The following is a 27,958-nucleotide window of genomic DNA, read 5'->3' on the forward strand; positions in this document are numbered from 1 at the left end:
CTTATCCTGCCATACAGGAATGCAGAATCCAAACACACTCAACAGATGGCTTCCAGAAAAGGAGACTACCACACTCCCAGGCAGCAGCCTACTGCGCTGCCAAACAGGAGGTTGTTCCTAATGTTTCGGTGGAATCTCTTTTCATTAACTTCCTCTTCTCCAGGCTAAACATATCCAGTTCACTGCTCCTCATAGGGTTTGGTTTCCAGACCTTTTACCATTTCATTTGCTCTCCTCTAGACACCTTCCAGTTTGTCAATATTCCTCTTGAATTGTAGAGCACAGAAGTGGGCACGGTGTTAATCCAGGTGAGGACTGACCAAAGTAGAATAGAGTGGAACTGTGACTTCCCTCGATCTCGACACTATACTCCTATTAATGCAGTCTAAATTATTGTCCTTTTTAGCTGCTGCCTTCCCTCGTTGTTTGAGTATGATGGCCCTTCAAGTGTAGTATCTTGGTGGTGGATACATAGGTGACAGTGGAGCCCTATTCTTGACCCGCATTTTCTTCCACAGTGAGAACATAGATTACCAAATAGAAGACGGTCCTGGACAGGGTTGGTTTGACATGCCTTTCTCTTGGCTCATCTGACCCTTTCACCCTCCATTTGTGCCTATTCAAATTCCACAGCACTGCTGGTCACAGCTGACCTACAGTTAGAGCGCTCAAGGGCCAGGGCTTCCCAGTTCTCGGTGTCTATGCCACAGTTTTGACTTTAACTCCATCTTTAAATCTCTTTTCCCACACACCAATATTCAGGTTGGCTTTAAGTCCATCTTTAAATTCCGTTTTTGAATTGGGAGTATAGTAACTGCTTTGGGAAATTGTGATTGGGCATTCGGACAACGTGGCCAGTCAGCAGAGTTGATGGCATAAGAGCATTGCTTCAATGCTGGTGGTCTGACATATGTTCAACTGTCTTCCCAAGAGATTTCCAGGATTTTTCAGAGGCAATGCTGATGGAATCGTCCCAAAAGTTAAGTGTGATGTCTGTAGACAATTTACATTTTGCAGGCATATAGCAGGATTGCGAGGACAATAGCTTTATAAACAAGCACTTTCGTATCCCTATGGATGTCCCAGTCCTCAAACACTCTGTGCTTCATTCGGAAAAATGCTGCACTCGCAGAGCTCAGATGGTGTTGTATATCAGTGTCAATGTTGACTTTTGTGGAGAGGTGGCTGCCATGCGAGCTGAAATGGTCAACGTTTTCCAACACTGCACCATTAAGCTGTATTTCTGCATCATGTTCATCTTGTGGACTCCTAGATCCCTTTCAGACGTACTGTGTCGCTATGTGTCATTACCATGGTTCAGCTTGCTTGTGAGATATGAAAAAAAATTGTGGGGAGGGCTCTTTCAATCCCTGTGCCCCTATGGGACATCTCACCTAAATGTATATGCACACTTATTTAAGACGTTTTAAACCTTTTCACTCAATTTTATTTTGTATTGCAGCTGTTCCCAAACTTGTCCTCTAGGATGTCACTTCCCTGAAGTACTAGTTTAGCCAACATGCAGGAAAACTGGAGCTGTAGTCCAAAACATCTGTAGTCCCCATGTTTGGGGAGTACTGTTGCATTGGACTGCCTTGTTAGAATCATAGAATCATAGAGTTGGAAGAGACCTCATGGGCCATCCAGTCCAACCCCCTGCCAAGAAGCAGGACAATTATATTCAAAGCACCCCCGACAGATGGCCATCCAGCCTCTGTTTAAAAACTTCTAAAGAAGGAGCCTCCACCACACTCCGGGGTAGAGAGTTCCACTGCTGAACAGCTCTCATAGTCAGAAAGTTCTTCCTAATGTTCAGATGGAATCTCCTCTCTTGTAGTTTGAAGCCATTGTTCTGTGTCCTAGTCTCCAGGGCAGCAGAAAACAAGCTTGCTCCCTCCTCCCTATGATTTCCTCTCACATATTTATACATGGCTATCATGTCTTATCTCAGCCGTCTCTTCTTCAGGCTAAACCTGACCAGCTCTTTAAGCCGCTCCTCACAGGGCTTGTTCTCCAGACCGTTGATCATTTGTGTCACCCTCCTCTGGACACATTCCAGCTTGTCAATATCTCTCTTCAATGGCGGTGCCCAGAATTGGACACAGTATTCCAGATGTGGTCTAACCAAGGCAGAACAGACTTCCCTGGATCTAGACACTAGACTCCTATTTATGCAAGCCAAAATCTCATTGGCTTTTTTTGCCGCCGCATCACATTGTGATAAGGGGAGGCCATAGCCTTGTTTTATTGATCCCGAACCCTGAAACACAGGCCTCCACATGACATATTCAGCACAACTCACTCAGCCCAGCACTTGAAACCAGAACTTTCTTCTCTGTAAAGATGACCAGAAGGCCCCCACTGGTTCATAAGCCTCTAGCTCCCCCTGCTGGCATGAAGGATACAAACAGCCATAAGGTTAGCTTTACTACTTTTCCCTGCTTCAGTTGTACCCATCTCCTCTAACTCTCCTCTTTAATAATTTTGTATTTATTGTCATACTTTTGTATTTATTGATGTTAATATATAGAAAAGGACTGAAATCATTGTGTGATTAAAGAGCAAGTGTATCTGAATGTGCTGGATTATTTAATCGATTGACCTGGTTCCCAAAGCTTTCTCATCCCCAGAAAAAAAGAGAAAATACAAGGTGGGAGGAAGTCCCTTACACCAGTGTTTCTCAACCTTCCGAATGCCGCAACCCCTTAATACAGTTCCGCATGTTGTGGTGACCCCCCAAACATAAAATTATTTTCACTGCTACTTCATAACTATAATTTTGCTACTGTTATGAATTGTCATGTAAATATCTGATATGCAGGATGTATTTTCATTCACTGGACCACATTTGGCGCAAATACCTGGTATGCCCAAATTTGAATACTGATAGGGTTGGGGGGGGGGGGTTGATTATGTCATTTGGGAGTTGTAGTTGCTGGGATTTATAAAATCAAAAAGTCTTCTGTACTCCACCAACAATGAAATTGAACCAAAGTTGGCACACAGAACTCCCATGACCAACAGAAAATACTGGAAGGGTTTGATGGGCATTGACCTTGAGTTTGGGAGTTGTAGTTCACCTACATCCAGAGAGCACTGTGGACTCAAACAATGATGGATCTGGACCAAACTTGGCACAAGCACTCAATACACCAACTATGAACACAGATGGAGTTTGGGGAAAATAGACCTTAACCTTTGGGAGTTGTAGTTGCTGGGATTTATAGTTCACCTACAATCAAAGAGCATTCTGAACCCCACCAACAACAGAATTGGGCCAAACTTCCCACACAGAACCCCCATGACCAACAGAAAATACTGTGTTTTCATATGGCCTTTGGCGACCCCTCTGACACCCCTTCGCGACCCCTCCAGGGGTCTCGACCCCCAAGTCGAGAAACACTTCCTTACACAGTATACCCAACTTCATGGTTCGCTTGTGTGATAAGGAGATCAGCCATTCTGCGTTGCATTTCAGTGGGATTTATTGACAACACACTACAAAAAAATTATCCATCAGACAGCAATACATTATTTATCCATATAAACAGAAATTAGGTCAGTCTCATATGGCAAAAAAACGAAACATCTGAAAATTAAAAAAATAATTTGCATCAAAATAGAGGCATCTAGATTAGTAGTCAAAATATACAGATCAAATATAGCTGAAGGGGGCTCTAGGGAAGAGAAGGCAAGCCAGCTTAAGGCCAAACTGAATGGGACAAGGGGATTTATGAATGGGTCTCTAGCGTTGAGACAGGACTCTGATATTGGGGAATGTGATCCATGAGTAAGTCTCCCAATAAGTCTTCAATAATGAGGTATGGGGTCTATGAGTAGGTATCCTAACATCTTCCACTTTGTTGCTGTGAGCTTTCCAGGCTGTATGGCCATGTTCCGGAAGCATTCTCTCCTGACATTTCACCCACATCTGTGGCAGGCATCCTCAGAGGTTGTGAGGACTGTTGGAAACTAGGCAAGGGAGGTTTATATATCTGTGGAAGGTCCTGGGTGGGAGAAAGAACTCTTGTCTGTCTGAGGCAAGGGTGAATGTTGCAATGAGCATTGAATGGCCTTGCATCTCCAAAGCCTGGCTGCTTCCTGCCTGAGGGAACCCTTGGGGGTGTTAGCTGGCCCCAATTGACTTTTGTATGGAATTCCCATTTTTTTAGTGTTGCTCTTTATTTGCTGTCCTGATTTTAGAGTTTTTTTTAAAAAAAATATTGGTAGAAGAAGAACTTTATTTTTCTACCCTGCCTCCATCTCCCCAAAGGAACTTGGGGCGGCTTACATGGGGCCTAAGCCCAGGCAGAATACAATTAAAATAAAGCAATAACAATTAAAACAGCATAAAACAGCATAACAAAAATAGCTAGCAACAACAATAACAACAGCAGACTAATTTTGGAAGGGGGTGGGGAGGAAAAATCTGGTATCCAGATTTTGTTCAGGTGTTGGCTGGCCCTGACTGTTTCTTGTCTAGAATTCTGCAGTGTCTTTCAGGTCCCTCAAAACCTCTGCCATAGATGTGGGTGCAACATCAGAAGAGAATGCTTCTAGAATATGGCCATACAGAAAATTCATAGCCACACAATTATTTTCGTCACGAACACCTTTGACAACGCATTGAAAATAATGGTGTTCTTCATTTTGGGTAGTGCAGATGAAGGAGGATTTCATTTCAAGTTGTTTATGAAGAACTTACCTATCTTCATAATGGGGCTGAAAAGGAGTTACGGTTTTAAAAATATGACTATGAGAGGAAGCAAAACTAATTTCATGACCATGGCATTCATTTTTCATATGTATCTTATGGGAAGATATTAAGTAGTGGTCTTGACCAAAGCTGGGGCCTTCTTAGTAGTAAGATAAAGGTAAAGGTTTTCCCCTGACATTAAGTCCAGTTGTGTCCGACTCTGGGGGTTGGTGCTCATCTCCATTTCTAAGCTGAAGAGCCGGCGTTATTCGTAGACACCTCCAAGGTCATGTGGCCAGCATGACTGGATGGAGCGCTGTTACCTTCCCGTTGGAGTGGTTCCTATTGAATGTTTTCAAACTGCTAGGTTGGCAGAAGCTGGGGATGACAGCGGGAGCTCACCCTGCTCCCCAGATTCAAACCTGCGACCTTTCAGTCAACAAGTTTAGCAGCTCAGGGGTTTAACCCGCTGCACTACCAGGGGTTCTTTCTTAGTAGTAAATGCACAGATACTTCCTTATATACATCACTAATTCCTTGCTCCCAAATGATGAGGCAGGAGAATATCTACAAGATTCCTCCAAGAACATTTTCTCTACAAAACAAAGCAAAACAGATCAAAAACATTCATCCTACACACCAAACATCTGTGTCAGAAGAATAAATTTCAGGAGTAAATCAAAGCAGGTTGTGGAAGAAAGGGAGAAGCTATACGAGAATGGGAAGCCAAGAGAAACCTTTGAGGAAGAGGAAGGACTTTTCTCCCCAGGAGTCCATTCCTGATTGAGCAAACATCTATAAATTTAAACAGGTGTTTTCAGGAAACAGTCTTTGGACAGCAGTGTGCAAAAGATCATCAACCAAGAGAAAACATGTTGATGTTATTCACCAAGGAAGAAGACTTGAACAATGTTTAAAAACTGCAGCCTTTGTAACATGACCCTCTCTGAGAAGTGAGAGTTTGGAACAAAAAAGAGGTTTCGAAGATCTTGAGGTTCACACTGCAGAGTCACAGCACTTTGATGCCACTTACCAAAGGAATCCTAGGATTTTTAGTTTGGTGAGGGACCTTTCAAAGGAATCATTCCTGAGAAAGTATCTCTCTCTATGATCCACCTCGGAGGTTAAGATGTTCTGAGCAGGCCCTGCTCTCAGTCCCACCTCTTTCGCAAGTGTCGTTGGTGGGGACAAGAGACAAGGCCTTCTCAGTGGTGGCTCCTTGGCTCTGAACTCTCTCCCCGCTGAGATTAGATCAGCGCCCTTCCTCTTAGCCTTCAGAAAGTAAACAAAGACATGGTTGTGGGACCAAGCCTTTGACCAGTAAAGTAATGCAGTGTAAGAATAATTAGGGAATATGTGAAATTGACAATTTGGAATGGCTACAGTTTATGATTTTGGATCATGTGATTTTAGCGTTTATACTATGATATTTTAATGATATGTATTAATGTTGCTTATGGCTTATGTTTAATTGATTTTAACTCATTGTTATATGTTTTTGTTTAGATATTATGCATTTTTACATGTATGTATGGCATTGAATTTTGTCAGTATGTTGTAAACTGCTTCAGGGGTGAGAAAAGTGGTATATAAATACAGTAAAACAAATCCACTATTGGGACTCTGACAGGTAATTCTACTTACCTCAAGAAACTACTAATCCCAGAATACCATAGGCTAAAGCCATAGCAACTGAATTGTGTTGTCGAAGGCTTTCATGGCTGGAATCACAGGTTTACTGTGAGTTTTCCGGGCTGTATGGCCATGTTCCAGAATCCTCTCTTGATGTTTCACTTGCATCTATGGCAGGCATCTTCAGAATCTGAGGATGCCTGCCATAAATATGGGCAAAATGTCAGGAGAGAATGCTTCTGGAACATGGCCATACAGCCCGGAAAACTCACAGCAACCCCATGATTCCGGCCATGAAAGCCTTCGACAACACAGAGATTGTATCCTTCCTTCTTTGAAAATAAAATGTGTTCAGGCTGCAGTCTAAGCTGTTGCTCATTAAGCAGAAATGCAATTAAGTTCACTTCATTCTACCTGCATATTAATCCTCTGCCTTTAGCACTTTGGCAAACAACGCAATTGCCAATGTGCTTATGGCAGGAAAAGAAATGAACTTCAGGTGGCAAGGTCAAAAAGCAATGCATATGCAAAGATATGCAGGAGCAGAAAGAATAAGAACAGGAGCAGACATGTTAGGGTGCAAAAGTCAATGGAGGAGAAAGCAGTTTTGGAAAGGTAAGAGCACAGATACATAGCAGTTGCAGATGTGGTTGGCAACATGGTCGTATCCTAAGGCTAATTCAGAACACAGAAGTTATAGCAGCAAGATTGTGGCTTCAGGCCCCACGCTGGCCTCGATTGTGCTCTCTCTTGAGGACAGCCATACCTCTGTGATAGTGCACATGTTTTCCATGCAGGAGTCCAGCTTCAATCCTGCCACCTCTAGCTTAAAGACTTTAAGCAATCTGTTTCTAAAAGACAGCAGATTCAAAAGTCTGATGAATCAACAATACTAATCTAGCAAGTCCAATCTTCCGCTTCAACAGAAGGCAGCTTCACAAACTCATATGAACATGAGTACTTGATCTATGTGTTGCTCAAGACTGGATTTAAGAGAGCTTTGATCAGACAAGAGGATGGGAGGAAAGCTAGTATCCTGTTTGTTGACCAGCTGTGGATCTCAACAAACCATGAGTGTGCCACTCCCACAGGAGCCCAGAACTTAGGAACTGCCCTTCTACTTGGCGTCCTTCAGCTCTTTCAACGACCAAGGATCTGCATCCTCCACCTGAAGAGCTCTCCTCGTGTCATTTGACAGATGTTATCCTGAAGGCTTACAGTCCTAGACACTCAACTGCCAAGAAGACTGTCAGCAATGTCCACCACAACAAGGCTTTAGGAGGTGGAGCTAGCCCGGCCTTTACCACAACCTCTGGAGGCTTGGCCACTGCTTTGTCAGGGAGAGCAAGAGGTGGGGCGGCCACCTGGCACCGATACCTTTCCCCAAGCAAGTTGGTAACCAGGAGCTTGACTTGCTGTGAGCAGCAGTCTGAGGTGTAAGTGATCAACTCCGCTGAGCCATCTGCTTGGTGAGGCACAATGGCACCTCCTTCCGCCTGCACTGAGCGAATACCAGCTTCGTCCTTGACCCGCAAGACAACTGTCCAATGCATGCTGTGACAGAGGGACTGTGACGGCCCACAGGAAGTCTCAGTGGAAGCGATTTCGCAGACTGGGGAAACGAGGATCTGTACCTGCAGGTGGAGAGTAACAAGAACATGTGAGAATATCTCTAAATGTAAAATGGTTCACCTCATGCCTTCAGAACAAGAGTTTTGGTTTCTAATCTACCTACAGCAGAGCTATGGGACTTACAAATGCTTTATTTATTATTAGGCTACTACTCTCAGGGTGATCTTTGACATAAGACTGACTGGGAACCAAAGTAATAATAATAATAAACCTTTATTTATACCCTGCTAACATCTCCCGAAGGACTCGGTGTGGCTTACAAGAGGCCGAGGCCCAACACAACAAAAAACAACAGCATAACAAATACAACAATAAATAACTCATAAAACAAGTAATAAGCATTAAAACAATAGCAATTAACATTAGACAATAACATCGTGACACATTTAAAACTAAGGCCAGGTCAATGTAATGATTAAAAATTTTAAAATGCTGGGCGTGACAGGTGAAATAGATAGATTTTTGGAGATAGGTGCACTGTGCAGACAATCTTAAATCTCTTGTTGTTGTTCATTCGTTCAGTCGTCTCCGACTCTTCGTGACCTCATGGACCAGCCTACGCCAGAGCTCCCTGTCGGCCGTTACCACCCCCAGCTCCCTCAAGGTCAGTCCAGTCACTTCAAGGATGCCATCCATCCATCTTGCCCTTGGTCGGCCCCTCTTCCTTTTGCCTTCCACTTTCCCCAGCATAATTGTCTTCTCTAGGCTTTCCTGTCTCCTCATGATGTGGCCAAAGTACTTCAGCTTTGTCTCTAGTATCTTTCCCTCCAGTGAGCAGTCGGGCTTTATTTCCTGGAGGATGGACTGGTTGGATCTTCTCGCAGTCCAAGGCACTCTCAGAACTTTCCTCCAACACCACAGCTCAAAAGCATCGATCTTCCTTCGCTCAGCCTTCCCTAAGGTCCAGCTCTCACATCCGTAGGTGACTACAGGGAATACCATGGCTTTGACTAGGCGGATCTTTGTTGCAAGTCTGATGTCTCTACTCTTTACTATTTTATCGAGACTGGACATTGCTCTCCTCCCAAGAAGTAAGCGTCTTCTGATTTCCTGGCCACAGTCTGCATCTGCAGTAATCTTTGCACCTAGAAATACAAAGTCTGTCACGGCCTCCACGGTTTCTCCCTCTATTTTCCAGTTGTCAATCATTCTTGTTGCCATAATCTTGGTTTTTTTGACGTTTAGCTGCAACCTTAAATCTCTAGTAAAGTGCATTTGGGACATGATGCTTGGAGTTTCCTATTCTGGGAACCAACTGAAATGAACTGAAGTCCAGCAACATCCAAAGCAGCAAAGATTTCTTGGTTTTGACCAAGAGCTATAGGTAGAATGAATATTTTTTGCCTAAAGTAATTGGAAACATAACACTGTACCCAATTTTTTCAATTTCTACATCTAGGTAAAGATAAATGTTTCCGCTTGACATTAAGTCTAGTCGTGTCCAACTCAGGGGTGGTGCTCATCTCCATTTCTAACCCAAAGAGCCAGTGTTGTCTGTAGACACCTGCTAGTTCATGTTGCTGGCATGACTGTATGGAGCACCATTACCTTCCCTCCGAGGCGGTATCTATTGATCTACTCACTTTTTCATGTTTTCATACTGCTAGGTTGACAGAAGCTGGGGATAACAACAGGAGCTCACCCCATTCCGCTGATTCAAACCGCCTATCTTTTGGTTAGCAAGTTCTGCAGAATAGTGGTTTAACCTATTCCCGTACCTTGGGAAGTCTGACTTGGCCACGGTAGTCCACGCTCTGGTTACATCCCGTCTTGATTACTGCAACGCTCTCTACGTGGGGTTGCCTTTGAAGACGGCCCGGAAGCTCCAACTAGTCCAACGGGCGGCAGCCATGGTATTAACAGGGGCTGGGCGCAGGGAGCACACAACTCCTCTGCTGTACCAGCTTCACTGGCTACCGATTAGCTACCGAGCCCAATTCAAAGTGCTGGTTTTGACCTTTAAAGCCCTAAACGGTTCTGGCCCTACATACCTATCCGAACGTATCTCGGCCTATCAGCCCACCAGGACCCTTAGATCTTCAGGAGAAGCCCTTCTCTCTATCCCACCTGCTTCACAGGTGCGGCTCGTGGGAACGAGAGATAGGGCCTTTTCTGCGGTGGCCCCCCGGCTTTGGAATGCCCTCCCTACTGAATTAAGATCAGCGACCTCGCTAATGGCATTTAGGAAAAAACTAAAAACCTGGATGTTTGAGCAAGTCTTCAATTGACCTTCGTCGTGATGTTTTATCTGACCATGGATTAGCAATCAAGACAACGAATTGGATGACGATTTTAACTATGAGATGTCCCGATCTGTATTGGTGGCCCAATACTGCGTATGTTTTTGTATGTATTCTTAATCCTAATTTTTATATGCTTAAGTGAATTGTATTTTTTAACATTGTATATTTTAACATGTTGTAAACCGCAATGAGTCGCTGCACAGGCTGAGATATTGGCGGTATACAAGCATACCAAATAAATAAATAAATAAATAAATAAACCTGCTGCACCACCATGACCCTATCTAATCTACATCTAAGAAGTACAAAATTAGCAGAGACCAACTTTAGCCCATGATACCAAAGAGTGCCCATCCCAACACACCCTGACCAACCACATTCATCCACTGGTATTGAATTCACTGCTCCAATGAAGGAAAAGTAATGGCTCGGAAGCACTTTGCTCCAGAATTAGTTTCTCAGTCATGCTTGAATGCAACACACAGACACAACCCAGGGACTGGCTCATTGTGTAGGATACAGGAAGGTGACAGGCCAGATCAGACTACAGTCCTGAATAAGGCATAACGTAGTGGGCACAAATAACAAATTTCTCATACTTTGTTCTTGTTTTCAATAATGAAAAATACAGTACAACCCCTGTAACCACAGAATTGTGCTGGAGGACCTAGCAAATTTCGAAAGAGGACATTTCTTTTCAAATGTTCTAGGTCCTCCAGTGTAACTCTATAGTAATTTCCAACAGAAGTCATTCATTTCACTAGGGCTCATTATTATACAAGTCTCTCTGTCTGCTCATTGGAGGGAAGGATACTAGAGACAAAGTTGAAGTACTTTGGCCATATCATGAGGAGACAGGAAAGCTTAGAGAAGACAATTATGCTGGGGAAAGTGGAAGGCAAAAGGAAGAGGGGCCGACCAAGAGCAAGATGGATGGATGGCATCCTTGAAGTGACTGGACTGACCTTGAAGGAGCTGGGGGTGGTGACGGCCGACAGGGAGCTCTGGCGTGGGCTGGTCCATGAGGTCACGAAGATTCGGAGACGACTGAACGAATGAACAACTCTCTGTTTTCACAAGTTCAGGAATGTATCACCCAGAGATACTCAGCTCATACTATATGTGGGTATAAATTAACGGCTGTTAATTGTAACCATGACGACTGTTGCAGTGTAACTACAACTTTTAAGTTACTTTTACAATTAAGGAGATATGGTCTCACTAAAAAGTGGAGGCGGAATGATTCACGTGCCAGTTCAGACCACACCCTCTGCTGGTGTTTTCAGATTTTCTTTTTTTAAGTAATAAAAAGTATGAATTATAGTTATGTCTGCAAAAAAGAACAATAAAGACTTTATTTTGAACTTCAACTACAGTAACCAACTAATTTGGAAATTGGGTTGGAACCATAACTAATTATTTTGTCAGAGTGATTTTCCAAGTTCTGAGAGATAAGACAGAGATTTCATTTGATCCCTCACCAAAACACACACATGCACTGCTAGGAAGAGTGGTAACGGATCTACCCCAACGTCATGCATGTTAAGTTTAAAGCATTAATTGAGAAATGAAAGTCAAAAACAGGTATGAAGATGGATGATAATTTAGCTGGCTTTAACTAAAATAAAATATGAATGCACTCACAGAGGCATAGCCTATCCATGAATATCAATTATAACAACCTTGTCTTTTGACAATCCAGAGACTAGGACACAGATTCAAACTACAGAAAATGAGATTCCACATATGTTCAAAACCTTCTTCAAGCCTCCACTATGTGTTTGTTATGCATATAATTCAGATTGCTTCCTGTATTGTATATGTGTGTATTGGCATGAAGTTTTCCTTAAGTCTATGTTGTGAGAGAGGATGCAGCTCATCTGATCAGATCTGGGACTATTCAGGACTCAGACTCCATTTTAGAAACACAGCAGTCAGTAGAAACTCTACAGTTTAGAAGTCTACAGAAACAGCTCAGTTCAGACTCCATTGAACTTTCAGACGAGACAGAAATCTATTTATTTATTTATTTGTGGTATTTGTATATCACCCTTTTTAACCCCGAAGGGAATTCTGGGCGGTTCACTCTATTAGACTCTCAGACTAGAGTGATGTTTTAGACCAGTAGTTCTACAACTCCCAGAAACCCCAGCCAGTTTACCAGCTGTTAGGATTTCTGGGAGTTGAAGGCCAAAACATCTGGGGACCTATAGGTTGAGAACCAGAGCTTTAGACTATGGACTGTTGACTATAATACTCCAGATGTGATCTAACCAAAGAAGAATAGAGGGGTAGCATGACTTCCCTGGATCTAGACACTAGACTCCTATTGATGCAGGCCAAATTCCCATTGACTTTTTCCGCAACACTGTTGGCTCATGTTTAACTTGTTGTCCACAAGGACTACAAGATCTTTTTCACACGTACTGCTCTCGAGCCATGTGTCTCCCATTCTGTATCTTTGCAGACTAAATGGCTTTGGTGATCTCTTTCAATCCTATGATTCCAACCAAAAACGGAATCCCCATATCAGACAAGTAGTTGGCAACAGCTATCGGGACGTTGTTCAGATGATAAGACTTGTAGCAGAAGCTGGAACCAAAGCACTGGATAAGAAAAACCTCTGGCCTGCTTCTAGCAATGACATTTCTGTTCTCAAGAAGTTAACAGAGCAAGCACATCGAAGAATGAATGGTCAGAAGAACATGGCCCCAAAACACCTCCAACTTTCAGCAGATTTCTTGCCCCAAGACTCACCGGAGGTGGAGGCATCACAAGCAGATAAATATGGGCGAAGCTAGGCTCTCCAGCTGGGTGTAGGAGGTCAGCCTGCAGGGTTACAGTGATCACTGAGCCAGGAGTGGTACCATTGGGGACATACAGGGAGATCTGCCCTATTGCAGTTTGGTTGATGCCCAACTGTAGCCTACAGAGAAGAGGAGAATGTTAACAGTGACAGTATTGACACTGGTCAAAGTCATTTTTATGGTTGGGTGACAAGACCACCTGAAGCATTCACAAAGAAACCAAGCTTTCACTTGTTGAAAAATGCAGTCATCCCTCCGGAACAGCAGAATCCCCCAACCCCTTCAATAAAAATATATGGGGGAAAACACAATTTATTTATTCTTGCTTGACAAAACACCTCTTTCTGGGAATCTCTAGGTTCTCCAGTATAAACATCCATAGGAAGCAGGCCATAGAATTACACTGCATGACCTAGATACTCCTAGAACATTTCCCAAATGTCAAAGTCTATTTTTTCCAAATCCATGAGTTTTTTTCTGTTGGTTATGGGAGTTCTGTGTGACAAGTTTGGTTCAATTCCATCATTGATGGAGTTCAGAATGTTCTTTGATTGTAAGTAAACTACAAATCCCAGCAACTACAACTCCTAAATGACAAAATCAATTCCCGCCCCTAACCCCACCAGTATTCAAATTTGGGCATATCAGGTTTGTGCCAAAAGGCAGCTTAAGCGGATGAGGGGGGAAAGGAAGGGGCCCAAGTCTGTTGGGAATTGTGAGAGTTGAAGTCCAAAACACCTGGAGGGCCCACGTTTGCCCATGCCTGGACTAAAGCATACCAAGACATTTAAATAAAGGGAGGGAGGATATTCTAGAATTACCTGGACCTGGAGATGTTGACAGGAAACTGGGGGACACTGCTCACTTTCAGATGATACTTCTTAGATGAGCCAGGATTTGTCACTTTCCAAGTGATGGAGACAGGCCTCCCTGGGAACACAGGAGTGTCTCTGCTCAGCTGGAACAAACCATAGGATAGATTGCAATACTTTCAATAGAGCCAGAATGGGAAAAGTGAGAGGCATGAAGAGCTGTTTCAACTGCTTATTTTCATGGATTCAAGGTAAGTAAGCACAATAGCATATACAGGGATGCTGACAGTGAAATATTAATGCTACAAGAAGTCCACTCCACAGATCAGGGGTCCTCAAACTTTTTAAACAGAGGGCCAGGTCACAGTCCCTCAAACTGTTGGAGGGTCAGATTATAATTTGGAAAAAAACCATGAATGAATTCCTATACACACTGTACATATCTTATTTGTAGTGCAAAAAAACACTTAAAAACAATACACTAATTAAAATGAAGAACAATTTTAACAAATATAAACTTAATAGTATTTCAATGGGAAGTGTGGGCCTCTATTTGGCTGATGAGATAGGATTGTTGCTGTTGCTGTGTGCTTTCAAGTCATTTCAGACTTAGGTTGACCCTGAGCGAGGGTCGGGTAAATGATCTTGGAGGGCCGCATCTGGCCCTCAGGCCTTAGTTTGAGGACCCCTGCCATAGATAGTTGGTTTTGATCATGAAGTCATCAGAAGTTTTCATTTTTGTGGCATTTTTTCCTATCATCTCAAATCACCCACTCAAGTAATTGATATTACTGGTAAATTGTTAACTGATAATCTACCCAGATGTGCTAATAAGTATCAGGTGTGTTTTGGTATATAGGTGGGTTAAAAGAAACACCCAGGATATGCTAAAATGGTTATTGAAGGACAGTGTTGAAGATCCATTCCAAGAACCTTTTTCTAATATGATTTTCATGTAATCTAGAGCCCTAATTTTTTTATATGAAATTAATAATGTCTTTGGGCTTCTGGCCCACCGAATCTGACTACAGGACCTAGAAAATGGCTTCACCTAAAATGACAATAGAATAGGAGAGGAGATCTGGAGAAAACACTTCTTTAGGCATTTTTAATTGTGATTCTATGGGGCTCAATGCTTTTTACATATACAGTGGTCCCTCGCTACTTTGCGATTCGCTTTTTGCGGACTCACTGTTTCACGGTTTTGCAATATGTGCTTAAGAGCATATGTCTGTATGGAGAGGCTCCCTCTGCGGATAAAGCCAGAGCCCAGGATTACATGAACAACATATTCAAGGAGGGTTATGTAGTGTATAAGTGTGTGGGGAGGGTTTATAAAGACTTAAACTAGTGTATAACTACTAAAATAATGGATAAATATTAAAATAAATATAGCGTCCCTACTTTGCGAATTTTCACTTTTCGCAGGTGGCCCTCGAATGTAACACCAGCTATAAGGGAGGGAACACTGTAAATGAAACTGCATTCAACAGGCTTGCTTAATAAGTAGATCAAGTGCACATGGTATAAAGATTGTAACAGATGCCTATTAAGATGCTTATAGATGTAATGGATGCTGTTAGATTTAACAATGCTGGAAAAGATTAATAATAACAACAACACTTTATACTTCGTCCTTCTCCCCGTGAGGACTCAGAGTGGCTTAGAGTGTAAACTGATATCAGCAAACATTTGATGCCTTGTTGCAATACAATGAAACACACAAACAAAGGCAAAGACTTCTTTCATTTCCAGCTTTGGAGGCGGTGCTCATCTCTGGCTCTGTCAGATGTGCTGCTCTACATTTCTGAGCTGAGAAGCCACCTTCTCACCTCCTGGTCGTGTGACCAGCATGCCTGGTTGGTGTGTCTTATACCTTTCCCACTGAGGCATTTGCATGTTTTCAAACTGCTAGGTTGGCAGGAGCTAGGGGCAACAACGGGAGCTAACTCCGTCCCGCACATCTGAACTACCAACTTTCAGGTCAGCGGTTCAGCAGCACAAGGGTTTGCAACACCATTGACCTTGGATTCCTGTATATTCACGAATACCTATTTACTAATGGTAGAGACTTATAAAAGAAAAAGTGTGTGCTGCAAGATGGATATATAGTTGAACTATCTGGTTTAATGTGGCAATGTTCTTTTATACGATCTTGATATGTGCATATGAACATCTGCTCTCTTAATCAAGAAAGAAAGACTCCCTCCCCCTATACACACACACACACACACTTAGGTATTCATGCAGGTAATAAGTATACAGTTCCATATATTATGAGAGCACAATACCTTCTACATACCAAAATGCCTAAGTGAGTTTATGGCTCACTCACAAAGGCCACAGTCTGACAATGCGCCATAATCCTACAGCAGGCATGGGCAAACGGGCCCTCCGGGTGTTTTGGAGTTCCACAATTCCTAACAGTCGAAGTTTGCGCATGACTACCTTACACTGTTTCCAATACAAACTCCACTTCCTTCTCATCAGCTTGTCCTACTTTACCTCCAACAAGGATCCCACTATAGTAGCAGCTTGAGGAGCAGCTCTCTCCAACTTCTGGCCTTCGCCATCTACACCATGCACCACTATGGAGAAGTTGCTGCTGGTCAAGAGGTTTGGAGGCAGCTCTGCCACAAAGAGGTCAGTTCTCTTGGCTCCTCCTTGTAGTTTCAGCTCCCCAAGGCTGCCGGTCCTCCCTTCCAAGTTCACCGCCTGCAGCTGAACAGAGCCTGACTCTGACTGATTCAGACCCATCGCCATAACTACTAGGTAAGTAGCCAAGCCTGTTGTGGGATAGAAAAGTGAGAGATAATTGGACTCTGAATGTCCATTCCCACTGTGAATCCTGTGTTGGGAAACAAATGGGCTATGGATAAAATCAAGCAAAAATATCCTGAGTATATCTAGTTATAAGTAATGGTTTATATACATGTTGGCACAAATTAGGAAATAAAGATTCAGATGTATGTTGATCACTTTTAGGGAGCCTGATCAAATCTATTTTTGACAATAACTGATCCCCCCCCCCCCCCCCATGGACTATATAGTTTGCTGAGTTCTATCACCTGTGCTGTGAAAGAAATGCTGTAACTGCAATATTATGAACCAGATGTCATGGTTGAATACAATACCAGACCATGAGAAACATCCTCATCAACAAGCAAATTCTTAATACATCTTGTGCTGATCAGAGAGTTCTCAAATAAAGATGGTCATGTATGCATTAGATATTGCTCATGCACACTTTGGTAGATTCTTTGGCCAAATGACGCTGTCCTACAAATCCAAGCTAGGCCTGGGTAACAACGGAAAAATTTGTTTCTAAAATCGATTTGTATTTGGGGTTTTTTTTTTGTTTCGATATTTAAAATAATTACAAAATTTTCCTTTTAAAAAGTTCGATATTTACGAAATTTCGTAAATGGTAAAAAAATTAACGAATCGATTTCCGAAACAATAACGAATCGATTCGTTAATGGCGGACGCGACCGCGAAATACGCTAAAAAACCTCCAAAACCTTCTGAAGCTTCCCTCTCCCTCTGTTGTTGACTGTTGGTGTGATATTATAATTTTTTTTCACTAATTAAACCATAAAACTGGCCCAGACATGCGGAAATAATAACGAAACGACCTCAAAACAATAACGAAACGAATACAATATCGAAATACGAAGCATTTACAAAACGTTTTTGAAAATTCATTTTTTTAATAATTGCTCCAGAATAGTTCGTTATCGTTTTGTAATTGAAAAAATTAACAAATTATTAACGAATTACGAATTAACGAAATGAAACCGCCCAGCCCTAATCCAAGCAATTCTGCAAAGGAGCCCCGGGACGCTTCATCTACACCGGTACGGCACGTATGTGCATGAGTGTGCACACTTAGAACTTAGACATGCATGCATTGACTTTGTTTATGTGTCACTTTTCTCCCAGATGAGGACCCAGAGTAGATAGACAAGCTGGAATGTGTCCAGAGGAGGGCAACTAAAATGATCAAGGGTCTGGAGAACAAGCCCTATGAGGAGCGGCTTAAGGAGCTGGGCATGTTTAGCCTGAAGAAGAGAAGGCTGAGAGGAGATATGATAGCCATGTATAAATATGTGAGAGGAAGCCACAGGGAGGAGGGAGCAAGCTTATTTACTGCTTCCCTGGAGACTAGGACGCAATGGAGTAACGGCTTCAAACTACAAGAGAGGAGATTCAGTCTGAACATGAGGAAGAACTTCCTGACTGTGAGAGCCGTTCAGCAGTGGAACTCTCTGCCTCGGAGTGTTGTGGAGGCTCCTTCTTTGGAAGCTTTTAAACAGAGGCTGGATGGCCATCTGTCAGGGGTGATTTGAATGCAATATTCCTGCTTCTTGGCAGGGGGTTGGACTGGATGGCCCATGAGATCTCTTCCAACTCTTTGATTCTATGATTCTATGAAATGTATTGCTTGTTGTCTGTTTGCCTTCCTTCTCAGTTTCAGGACTGATTCCAGCTCCCTGTTTCACTTGGGAAATACATTAGAACTGATATTTCAGTCCCACCCAACAAAATAGATCTCTGCACCCATAAAATGGCAAAGAAATACCTCACAACCTCTGAGGATGCTTGCCAAAGATACAGGGGTAACATCAGGAGAGAATGCTTCTAGAACATGGCCATACAGCCCAAAAAACCTACAACAACCCGGCCAAGAAATAACTGCCAGAAGTTTGCAGCAAGGTATCTGAACAAGAACATAACTTTTTTTTTGGGACTAGAGCTACAAACTCCCATAACAAGCACTGCTAGTAAAAGACTTTGGGGGTGTTGTCCCAAAAAAATAAAATGTCAAAACTCTGAAGGAAATGGTGTGGAAAAAAAATCAAAGGCAAACGGGTAGTTTTGTGCAGAGTTGTAAAGTTAGTGTTTAAAACTCTTGCTACAGTGGTTAGAAAGTCACTGTTACACAGTGCTTTACTGACAAAGCTAACATGTTAGATTTCTTGTCACGTTGTTACTTTCTGTTGCTTTCCCCTCAGCTCCTCCCAAATCCTCTTTGGTTGTGAGAAAATGTGTAAGGATATACAAGAATGCCATAAAACGTGCTTTAAAATGCTCTTGAAAATAATCTTTTGAGTGATACCAGATGCTGTTATTTGTTGCATCAATATGTTGGCTTTATGTTTTATGTGTATTGTTTATATGCCTTGATTTTTAAATAAAAAATTCCTTTATTATTATGTTGTTTATTTTATTGTAATTTTGTATTTTTTGTATTGTAATTTGTTGCTTGGGCTTGGCCCCATGTAAGCCACTCTGAGTCTCCATCAGGGGAGATGGTGGCGGGGTATAAATAAAGTTTATTATTATTATATTATTTATGCTTGTTTTGTCACTTTTGGAATGTATCTCAGCTCCCCTTCTTTTATTAGCCCCTTCCAAAATAATGAATTACAGGAATAGAAATGTATGTAATAAATAAATAAAATTTTAAAAAATCCAGTTTTGGTTTTGTGTGTCTACACTATGGAATGAACCGCGTTGTTGTGAACCGCGTTGAGTCGCCTACGGGCTGAGAAACTGCGGTATACAAGCAAAGTAAATAAATAAATAAACAAAGTTTGGCATCCTTTTAACTGCCAGGGATTGATGATGATGATGATGATGATGATAATGATGGTGATGATGATGATGATGTGTGTTCCAATACAACAACCAGCATAGTAATCTTGTTTGCTGTGTACTAATCTTGTTGTGTTTCAAATAATAATCTTTATTTGTATCTCGCCACCATCTCCCCAAAGGGACTTGGGGTGGATCACAAAGGCACTCCAAAGCACCGCACACACAAAATACACAATACATAAGCATATAGAATGATAGCAATATAAATTCACACAATAACTGATGTTATGTAATCATGAGTTGTACTTTTACAAGACCTTTAGTTTCTCTGCCAAAGAGTAATAGGGCCTCACCAAACTACAAATCCTAAGATTTGATGGCATTGAGCCTTGGAGTTCATTCTAAAGAATAAATGCAGACTTCAAATTCCTTTGGGATTGTCTAGCTTTGGAAAATACTAAGGTCATGCTGAAAGTAATGCTTGTGTGCTATTTTCTCAGCAACTATTCATCCAAATGTGATGCTATTACAACATCAAATAGAGTGAATCTTACAGCATGTTTCATGAAATTTCTGTATTACTAGGTTTTAGTTGCCTAAGGGAGTTATTAATTAATAAAAAGCGATGTTTCGAATGACCAAAGCACCAAAGGGTCTCACATAGCCCTGTGAAAGAAAACACTGATCCAACAAAGCTCCCACACCTACCTTCTATAGGGTGGCTATCCATCATAAACAGGCCTGGATGACGCCCATCCACTGGAGCAGCAAAATAATATAGGAAGTCAAGGGTGCTTTGACCTGCAACCAAGGACAAATATTTGAACATTTCAAAAGGAGGCACTCTGGTTGCTCAGAAACTCAGAGGGGTGGTTAGGATACAATAAACAATTCTGTCCAATCTGTCCACAGCTGTTTCTCCACTGGCTTTGGAAATGCCATCTTTTGTCTATGCTCTGTCTAACACAATCCATATGGGATCATGAACTAACCATTGCTTTCTAATACTCCAAATTCAATTGTAGCATCAGATATCGCAGATTTGCACAGTGGTAAAAGGCCTTGAAGGGCAATTGGTACAGGTCAAGTGTCCTAAATTCTAAATGTTTGGGACTGGTTTGGTAAAATAGAAATCTCCATAACCTTTTGAAGATTTCATGATCTTTGGAGAGGCATGACCTTGTTAGAAGTAATAACCAATAGAAAAATGATGCCATAACCTCTTGGTAAAAGCATGGCCCATTAAGAGTCATAACCTTTTGGGAAAAATTGTATTCACCAGCATTCATGCAAGGCAACTAGGTTTCTCAGCTGTTAAACTGATGTACCTAGATATGTCTTTGAACTGTTAGGGACAAAGATATGGCAATGCACAAACATATATATACCCAGCAGAATTTCAGACGTGTTCTTTTTAGTTGTCCCAAATTTTTTTACTCTCCTTTAAAACCTCTTGGTTTAAATCATGCTCTCAAGAGACAAAAATTAGCAGACTTCTTTAAAAATAATGTAATTGGTTTACTCCCAAACTTCATGTATTCAGCATATAGGCACTTTGCATATCACTCCAGTTACAAATAGATTTGAAGTAGTTTCTCTGTGTAGATAACACAGAGCATCTTTTTTGTAATCAGTAATCCATAGTCCAAAGCATCTTTGTTCTGAAAGTCTAATACAGTCTCTGTCTAGTCTAAAAGTCCAATGGAGTCTCTAAGCATATTTTTCCTACTAAAGTCTGAAGCATACAGTTCCTACTGAAGTCTAAACTGAACTGTTTCTAAAATGGAGTCTGAGTCCTGAACAAGCCCAGACCTGATCACATGGTCTATAGCTCCTCCCACAACAGAGTTAAGGTAAAATTGCAATCCAATATACACATATACAATTCGGTAAGCAATTATATACATAAACTAGTGGAGGCTTGAGAAGGTTGCAATTTCCAACATCTAGAAATGTTTGGAATTCCTGCATTTGCATATATGTACATAATGTTCAGTAATATATAGATGTTGTTGGACAATGACTCCTATCCACCCCAGAAAGCACAGCCAGTCATCAGGGTTGATATTAACTATAATTAAGCATCTCAATATTTCCTGCCTCCCCCTGTTCTACAGGGACAGGAAGCAAGGTACAGTTTGAATATTTCTTATCTGAAATTCTGGGTAAGAGATGTTCCACCTGTACTTTCTCTTAGACTCTCCTCCTCTTTTCCTGTTATAATCACTTATTTTTCAATATGAATGGAACATACCTGAAATGACCTTTCATGAGTGAGTTTCTTGTTTGGGATGGCAGGTTTCCAGAGCACATTACATTTTGTTTTACAATAAGGTAAAATAATGATTTGCCATAGTGAATTAAAACATTAAATAAAGAATTTCACTACAAACCAGTCATTAAACCCATACCCAAAGGGAATGTGAACTAAGTAATTAAAGGCCAATCCCTTAACATGATATGCTTGCTGAAGCAAAAACTGCAAGGAGAACATATCAAATCAAAAGAGAAACTGCAAAAGGCCTAAACTGAATTGGATGTAGTGTCATACTAGGATATTAACCATGGGGACAGACATAACCAAAGACCACATTATACAATCAACCCTAAACAATTGTGAAGGTTAGGGGTCCTCCAGCACAAGTCTATGGTCAATGGCAGAAGTTTCTAGATATTTTAGATATTCCAAGAGAGAACGTTTCAATCAAATCTACAAAAGTTGTGAAACGTGGACTGTCTACAGATGTCACACTCAGTTCCTGGAATGATTCCATCAGTGTTGCCTCCAAAAAAATCCTGCAAATCTCTTGGGAAGACAGGCAGACAATGTCAGCATGCTGGAAGAAGCAAAGACCACCAGCATTAAATTGATGCTCCTACGCCATCAACTCCGCTGGACTGGTCACATTGTCCAAATGCCCAAACGCCATCTCCCAAAGCAGTTACTATACTCCCAACTCAAAAACGGGAAATGTAATCGTGGACAGGAAAAGAGATTTAACGATGGGCTTAAAGCCAACCTTAAAAACTGTGGCATAGACACCGAGAACTGGGAAGCCCTGGCCCTTGAGCACTCTAACTGGAGGTCAGCTGTGACCAAAAGTGCTGCAGAATTCAAAGAGGCATGAATGAATGGAGGATGAAATGGAGAAATGTACCAAGAGGAAGGTTCATCGAGCCAACCCTAACCAAGACCACCTTTCAGCTGGAAACCGATGCCCTTACTGTGGAAGAACATGCAGGTCAAGGAAAGATCTGCACAGTCACTTACTTATCCACTGGCAAGACACTACACTTGGAAGGCCATCATACTCTGACAATCAGGAATCACCTAAGTAAGTAAGTATGACAGCAATAATAACAACAATAAAAAAAAACCAAAATTAATAATTCCATCCTAAGAAGTCATGATCTGGCACTTAATAGCTACCCTTTAAGTTACATTACATAGGAGATGAGCTGAATGAAAGCTAGAGGATAAGATTAAATGTGTGAGAAAGAAATTGGGAGATGGAGGGAGATAGGTCTCCAAAGCCACCTATGGATCCACTACCAAGACATTACACTAGGAGGGCCATCATACTCGAACTACAAGGGATCGCCTAAATACAAAAGTCAAACCTGAAAATGTGCCAGGTGGAACCACCATTCTAATCCCTAGAAAACCACATCCCGCAGCACTAAAGCAACTCAGCATAGGTCATTTGCTCTGGAGAACAGAAGTGATCATCAGTAGGATCCACCGATGCAAGACCTCAAAGACATTGCCAAAGTTTAAAATTGGATTCATCATGCCCTGATGCTCATAAGGTTGTTGAGGATGGAAATGAACACATCATTACATTCTCATTGAGCAATTATATTAGTTCAGTATTGTTCTTACCCTGGACATAAACAGAATAATGGCCTCTGCAATGAAGCTTCAATGTCCAATTGCCAGCATGGACCGGGGAAGAAAGGAACGCTCTGTAGATGCCACCAATGGACTCAATCTTGGCTAAGGGACCACTGTGGAATTTATTTGTCTGGACGTTACCTGCAAAGAAGTTTATGGGAAGACAATCAGAACTATGGAAAACTAATACATGATTAAATGTGAGTTTTAAGCATGCTTTATTACTGTGTGCTTTCAAATTGTTTCTAACATATGGCAACCTAATGCCATCTTGAGATTTTCTTGGCAGGTTTGTATGAAGGTATCTCTCCTAGTCTCAAAAGGAGATGGTATGGTAATAAAAAACTGATTCTCTGTCACCAATTACCCTAAAATAAAGTATGATTCAAATCCCGAGGATTCTGATTGAAGGGCTGATTGAAATACAAACACAGCAAGCTCCTTTGTCAAAAGTTGAAAGGTTAGACCAGAGAAATGCCCACTCAACTATATAAACCAGCGGTTTTCAACCTGTGGGTCCCCAAGTGTTTCGGCCTACAACTTCCAGAAATCAAAGCCAGTTTACTAGCTGTTAGGATTTCTGGGAGTTGAAGGCAAAAACACAGGTTGAAAACCATTGATATAACCTATAACTGATGACTATTTCAACTGATTACTATTTCCCAGTGTATGAATAAAATAAATCTTGAGGTGCATCTACATAGCAACTATAGTGGTGTCAAAGTGCATTAATTCTACAGTGCGGCACCTTTCCAGGTTTTCAGATTATTTGCAATAAAGAGACAAGCAGGATAATACCATTTTGAGGAAGGACTGAAAGGGATTGAGAATGTGAATATATTAAAATGAAAGAATTGTTGGTGTATTCTTGATCATTCTGGAGTAATTTACATTGTATGTTTGGTTAGGCCTATTGAGCTTCAGCTGAGTACACAGAAGTCTAAATTCCTTCAGGCTGAACATAGGAACAAGTGGTCAGCAAGCTGTCTTTCACGCATGTTAATTATAATTTCTGATCTCCTAGTAATCTCCCAAAGAGCTTGATTAAGTGTATCATGACTGTAAGAATCATCAAACAAGGTGATACACTTAGCCAGGAATTAGAAGCTGGAAATCCTTAATTGTTGAAAAATGTCTGTTTGTCTCTTGCTTTTCCTTACTCTGCAAAGGAAGGAGGTCTACTTTGTGTCCCATCATTGGAAGATGAGCAAAACACTTTCTGATGAGATACAGGACTCTGGTCCATTGTTGGGAAATAGATGCACTAACAACACAGAATAATAATTTATTTTATAATTTACTTTGACCCTAACACACAGGTATGTTGGTGCAGGCGTACATATATATTATTTGTGTGTATATTTATGGGGATGTCTAGATATGTGTGCTTATGCATGCGTGTATGTGTGGAAATACATATCTATTTACCTGCTTTTCTCTGCTGGGAACACAAACCATAAAAGCAATTCTAAAAGCCTGAAGAGTCTTGATAAAGTTGTTGAACTGAGAAAAAAGTAGATTTTTACCTGAAGGATCCCAGATTTCAAAGGCCTGGATGGCCCCTTGGATGGTCACAACCACTTTATCCACCAAGCTGTCAATCCAGAACTGGTGAACCTCCAGCTCTGTTGCCCGCTTCTTTATCTTCCGATGAGCCCCTTTAAGACTGAAGATATTTCCCTTCTGATGGCGGAAGAGGGTCACCTGGAAAGACAGATTGCCAAGGATCTGTAAGAGTAGTTTAGCAAGAAAACATGAAGGAAAATCCAATCTGCAGTGGATGGGTTTGCCATTGTTCATCTGTGTATCATCTAAGAAAACAGTGTTCATGTTTGTACATGATTTTAAGCCAGGGATATACTGAAGCACAATCCACACACTCTCCTTTCTTCTTGTTTTGATCCTCTAACCCAGTGGTTCCCAACCTGTGGTCCGTGGACCACCAGTGGTCCACAACAACTAAAATATGTTCTGCAGCCTCACCATACACCATTACAATGAGAATTATTGGTCTCGCAAACCCTCTTATAGTGGTTAGGCTTACTAAATATTATTTTCTATGGGTGAGCAGATAGTGACTACTGGATGGCATATGTTCTGTATCAGAAACTAAAGCTGAAGTGGTCTATCCAATGCAATTTTCTGAATTGGCACCCCAAATGGCCAAACCAAATCCAAGTCAAAAACCAATTTGTAACCTTTTTAATTTTGGAGAGTGGTGCCTGGTCAAAAATTATTAGGAACCACCGCTCTAAGCCATATAATCAGGTAAACAAACTAAGTGTGGGTCTCTGTGTGGGTATATCTTTAAGTCACCTGTCAACTTGTGTTTGCAGGTTTTCTTAGGCAAGGAAGCCTTGGAGGTGGCTTTGCCAGTTCTTTCCTCTGAAATACACCTTGCAGCACTTGGCATTCATTAGCAGTCTCCCATCCATGTATTAACTCGAGATCAAATGAAATCCTATACCTTTAGGGTGTGGGCAGGTCAATGTTATGTCTGAAGCAAGGATTGTGCCCAATTAAGCCAGCATCACAAGTCACATTTAAACAATGTCATTTGCTTGCTAATGAGGCCTGTTTTGATTGGATTCAATAAAACATAATCATGGGGTCAGATATACCCATGAGCAGGATGAAAAAGTGTAAGTCAAAATAAATGCATTTTGGTTTAACAAGTCAGCATTTTGTCTTAAAGGGATGCAGCAAACATGAGAATATTTTCTCCTCTAAAATTACTAGGCTGTTGATTTTTAAAAAACCCATATACACAGTTTTAATTCATGTACATGGTTTTTTAAAAAAATTCATATACCCAATTATGAATTTTTATAAGATCAGCTAAGATATAATTAATGAGGCCACAGGCCTATAAGTTGATTTGTAGGTTTTCAATTTTTAAGGCAAAAGTGGGAGAGATTTGGAGTTGAGCTAAACAAAAAGATATCAGTAGGTTGAAAATACCAAAGCTATTTGGGTTGAGGCAAGACTTAGCTATACATATACTGTAGATATCAGAAGAAAAACAAATATGAACAGCATGTTCAAAGAGAAAAAAGGAGGATAAAAAGATGAAAACAGGTCAATGCAAAGAGCAACTTGATTGCAAGGCTGGAAAAAATGAAATAGATGCTTTAACAATGAGAAAGGAGGAAAACTAATCCTAAGAAATGTTTGGACAATGAAAGAGACAATGTTTGGCAAGAGAGTAAATAGCATTGAATCAAAATTAGGATCTGAAATTATAGATATGGTGGTTTCTATTATCCATGTGATTAGTGTGTGTCTGTGTATATGTGTGTGTATCAGATGTAATGCTAACAAGGAAAACAACATGTAACTAAACAAATCAGAAGTCTAACTGGAATGAACTAAGTGACCAGAAGATTGGCAGTTCAAGCCTGCTCTCAGTCCAACTTCTGCTCACCTAGCAGTACGAAAACAACAATGTAAATAGATATATTGGAGCCCCCAGTGGTGCAATGGGTTGAATCCTTGTGTTGGCAGGACTGAAGACCGACAGGTCAGAGGTTCGAAATGGGGAGAGGACGGATAAGCTCCCTTTATCAGCTCCAGCTCCCCATGAGAGAAGCCTCCCACAAGGATGGTAAAACATCAAAACATCGGGCGTCCCCTGGGCAGTGTCCTTGCAGACGGCTAATTCTCTCACACCAGAAGTGACTTGCTGTTTCTCAAGTCGCTCCTGACATGAAAAAAGTAGATAAATAGGTACAGGGAGGTAAAAAGCGCCCTGAAATACATGCTGGCAAAAATCTGACCAGGAAACGTGTTCATGGATGACAGGCTCCTTGGTGTGGAAAATGAAACAACAGCACCTCTCCATGGCTGAGTCGAGCACAGTCGGATGCCAGAGATAAAAAGAAGGAAGCCTTGCCTCTGTTTATGTTCTGTCTGTCTTTGTTAATTGTATAACGGCTTTGAATGTTTGCCTGTAATCCACTCTGAGTCCCCTTGGGAAGATAGAGTGGAACATAAATAAAGTATATTATTTATAGTATTGCTCAGAAGTGTTTGTTTTGCCCTTTTGTACATTGTATTATTTTTCTGTAGCTTTTTGTACCACTTGACCTACAAAAATAATTACAAAATTATATTACCAATAAAATAACATCAGCCATAGTATCAAGTTAACAAACAACATTAAGGTTGCATTAAAAGCAATACTAAAATAATTACCGAAGATATGCTGGATTCACCGATGACTTTCGCCACCTGCCGGATGTTCTTGTCATCTGTAAATATGATTTGCCCACCTGAACTGTGAGCCAGGTCTACATAGAGATTGAATCGGTCTGGGGCAAGTGTCTCCCGTTTCACCCGGGTCCTGGATGGATCTTCTGTAATGAGGAAGGTCACCTGATGTTAGATGGAGAAAGGAAGAAGCTTTATATTTGTGCGTGTAGTTTGTGTGTGCCTGTCAGTCTAAAGCAGCGTTTATCAAACTGTGCTCCTCCAGATGTTTTGGACTTCACCTCCCAGAAATCCCAGCTGTTAGGAATTATAGGACCTTGAAGTACAAAACATCTGGAGGAGCAGAGTTTGAGAAACTCTGGTCTAGAGCACTGGTTTTTTTTTTAACTGTGAGTCCTGATCTCAAATGACGTCCCCTTGGCTCAATGTTG

At 41.4% G+C, this 27,958-nt stretch overlaps 1 protein-coding gene across 1 annotated transcript in view; it reads right to left on the reverse strand.

Annotated features, from left to right (window-relative positions):
- Positions 1-3,467: 3,467 nt before the first annotated feature.
- VWA7 (von Willebrand factor A domain containing 7) overlaps positions 3,468-27,958 on the reverse strand; it is a 56,251-nt gene continuing 31,760 nt past the window's right edge. Inside the window, 8 exon segments of the mRNA XM_067463331.1 lie at positions 3,468-7,962; positions 12,961-13,129; positions 13,832-13,968; positions 16,328-16,608; positions 20,132-20,224; positions 23,307-23,459; positions 24,845-25,022; positions 27,513-27,692. Of these exon segments, the coding sequence (XP_067319432.1) occupies positions 7,543-7,962; positions 12,961-13,129; positions 13,832-13,968; positions 16,328-16,608; positions 20,132-20,224; positions 23,307-23,459; positions 24,845-25,022; positions 27,513-27,692 (1,611 nt within the window). The 3' untranslated portion in view covers positions 3,468-7,542.

This window comes from Anolis sagrei, chromosome 2 (assembly GCF_037176765.1).
Source record: "Anolis sagrei isolate rAnoSag1 chromosome 2, rAnoSag1.mat, whole genome shotgun sequence".
NCBI classification, from domain to species: Eukaryota; Metazoa; Chordata; class Lepidosauria; order Squamata; family Dactyloidae; genus Anolis; species Anolis sagrei.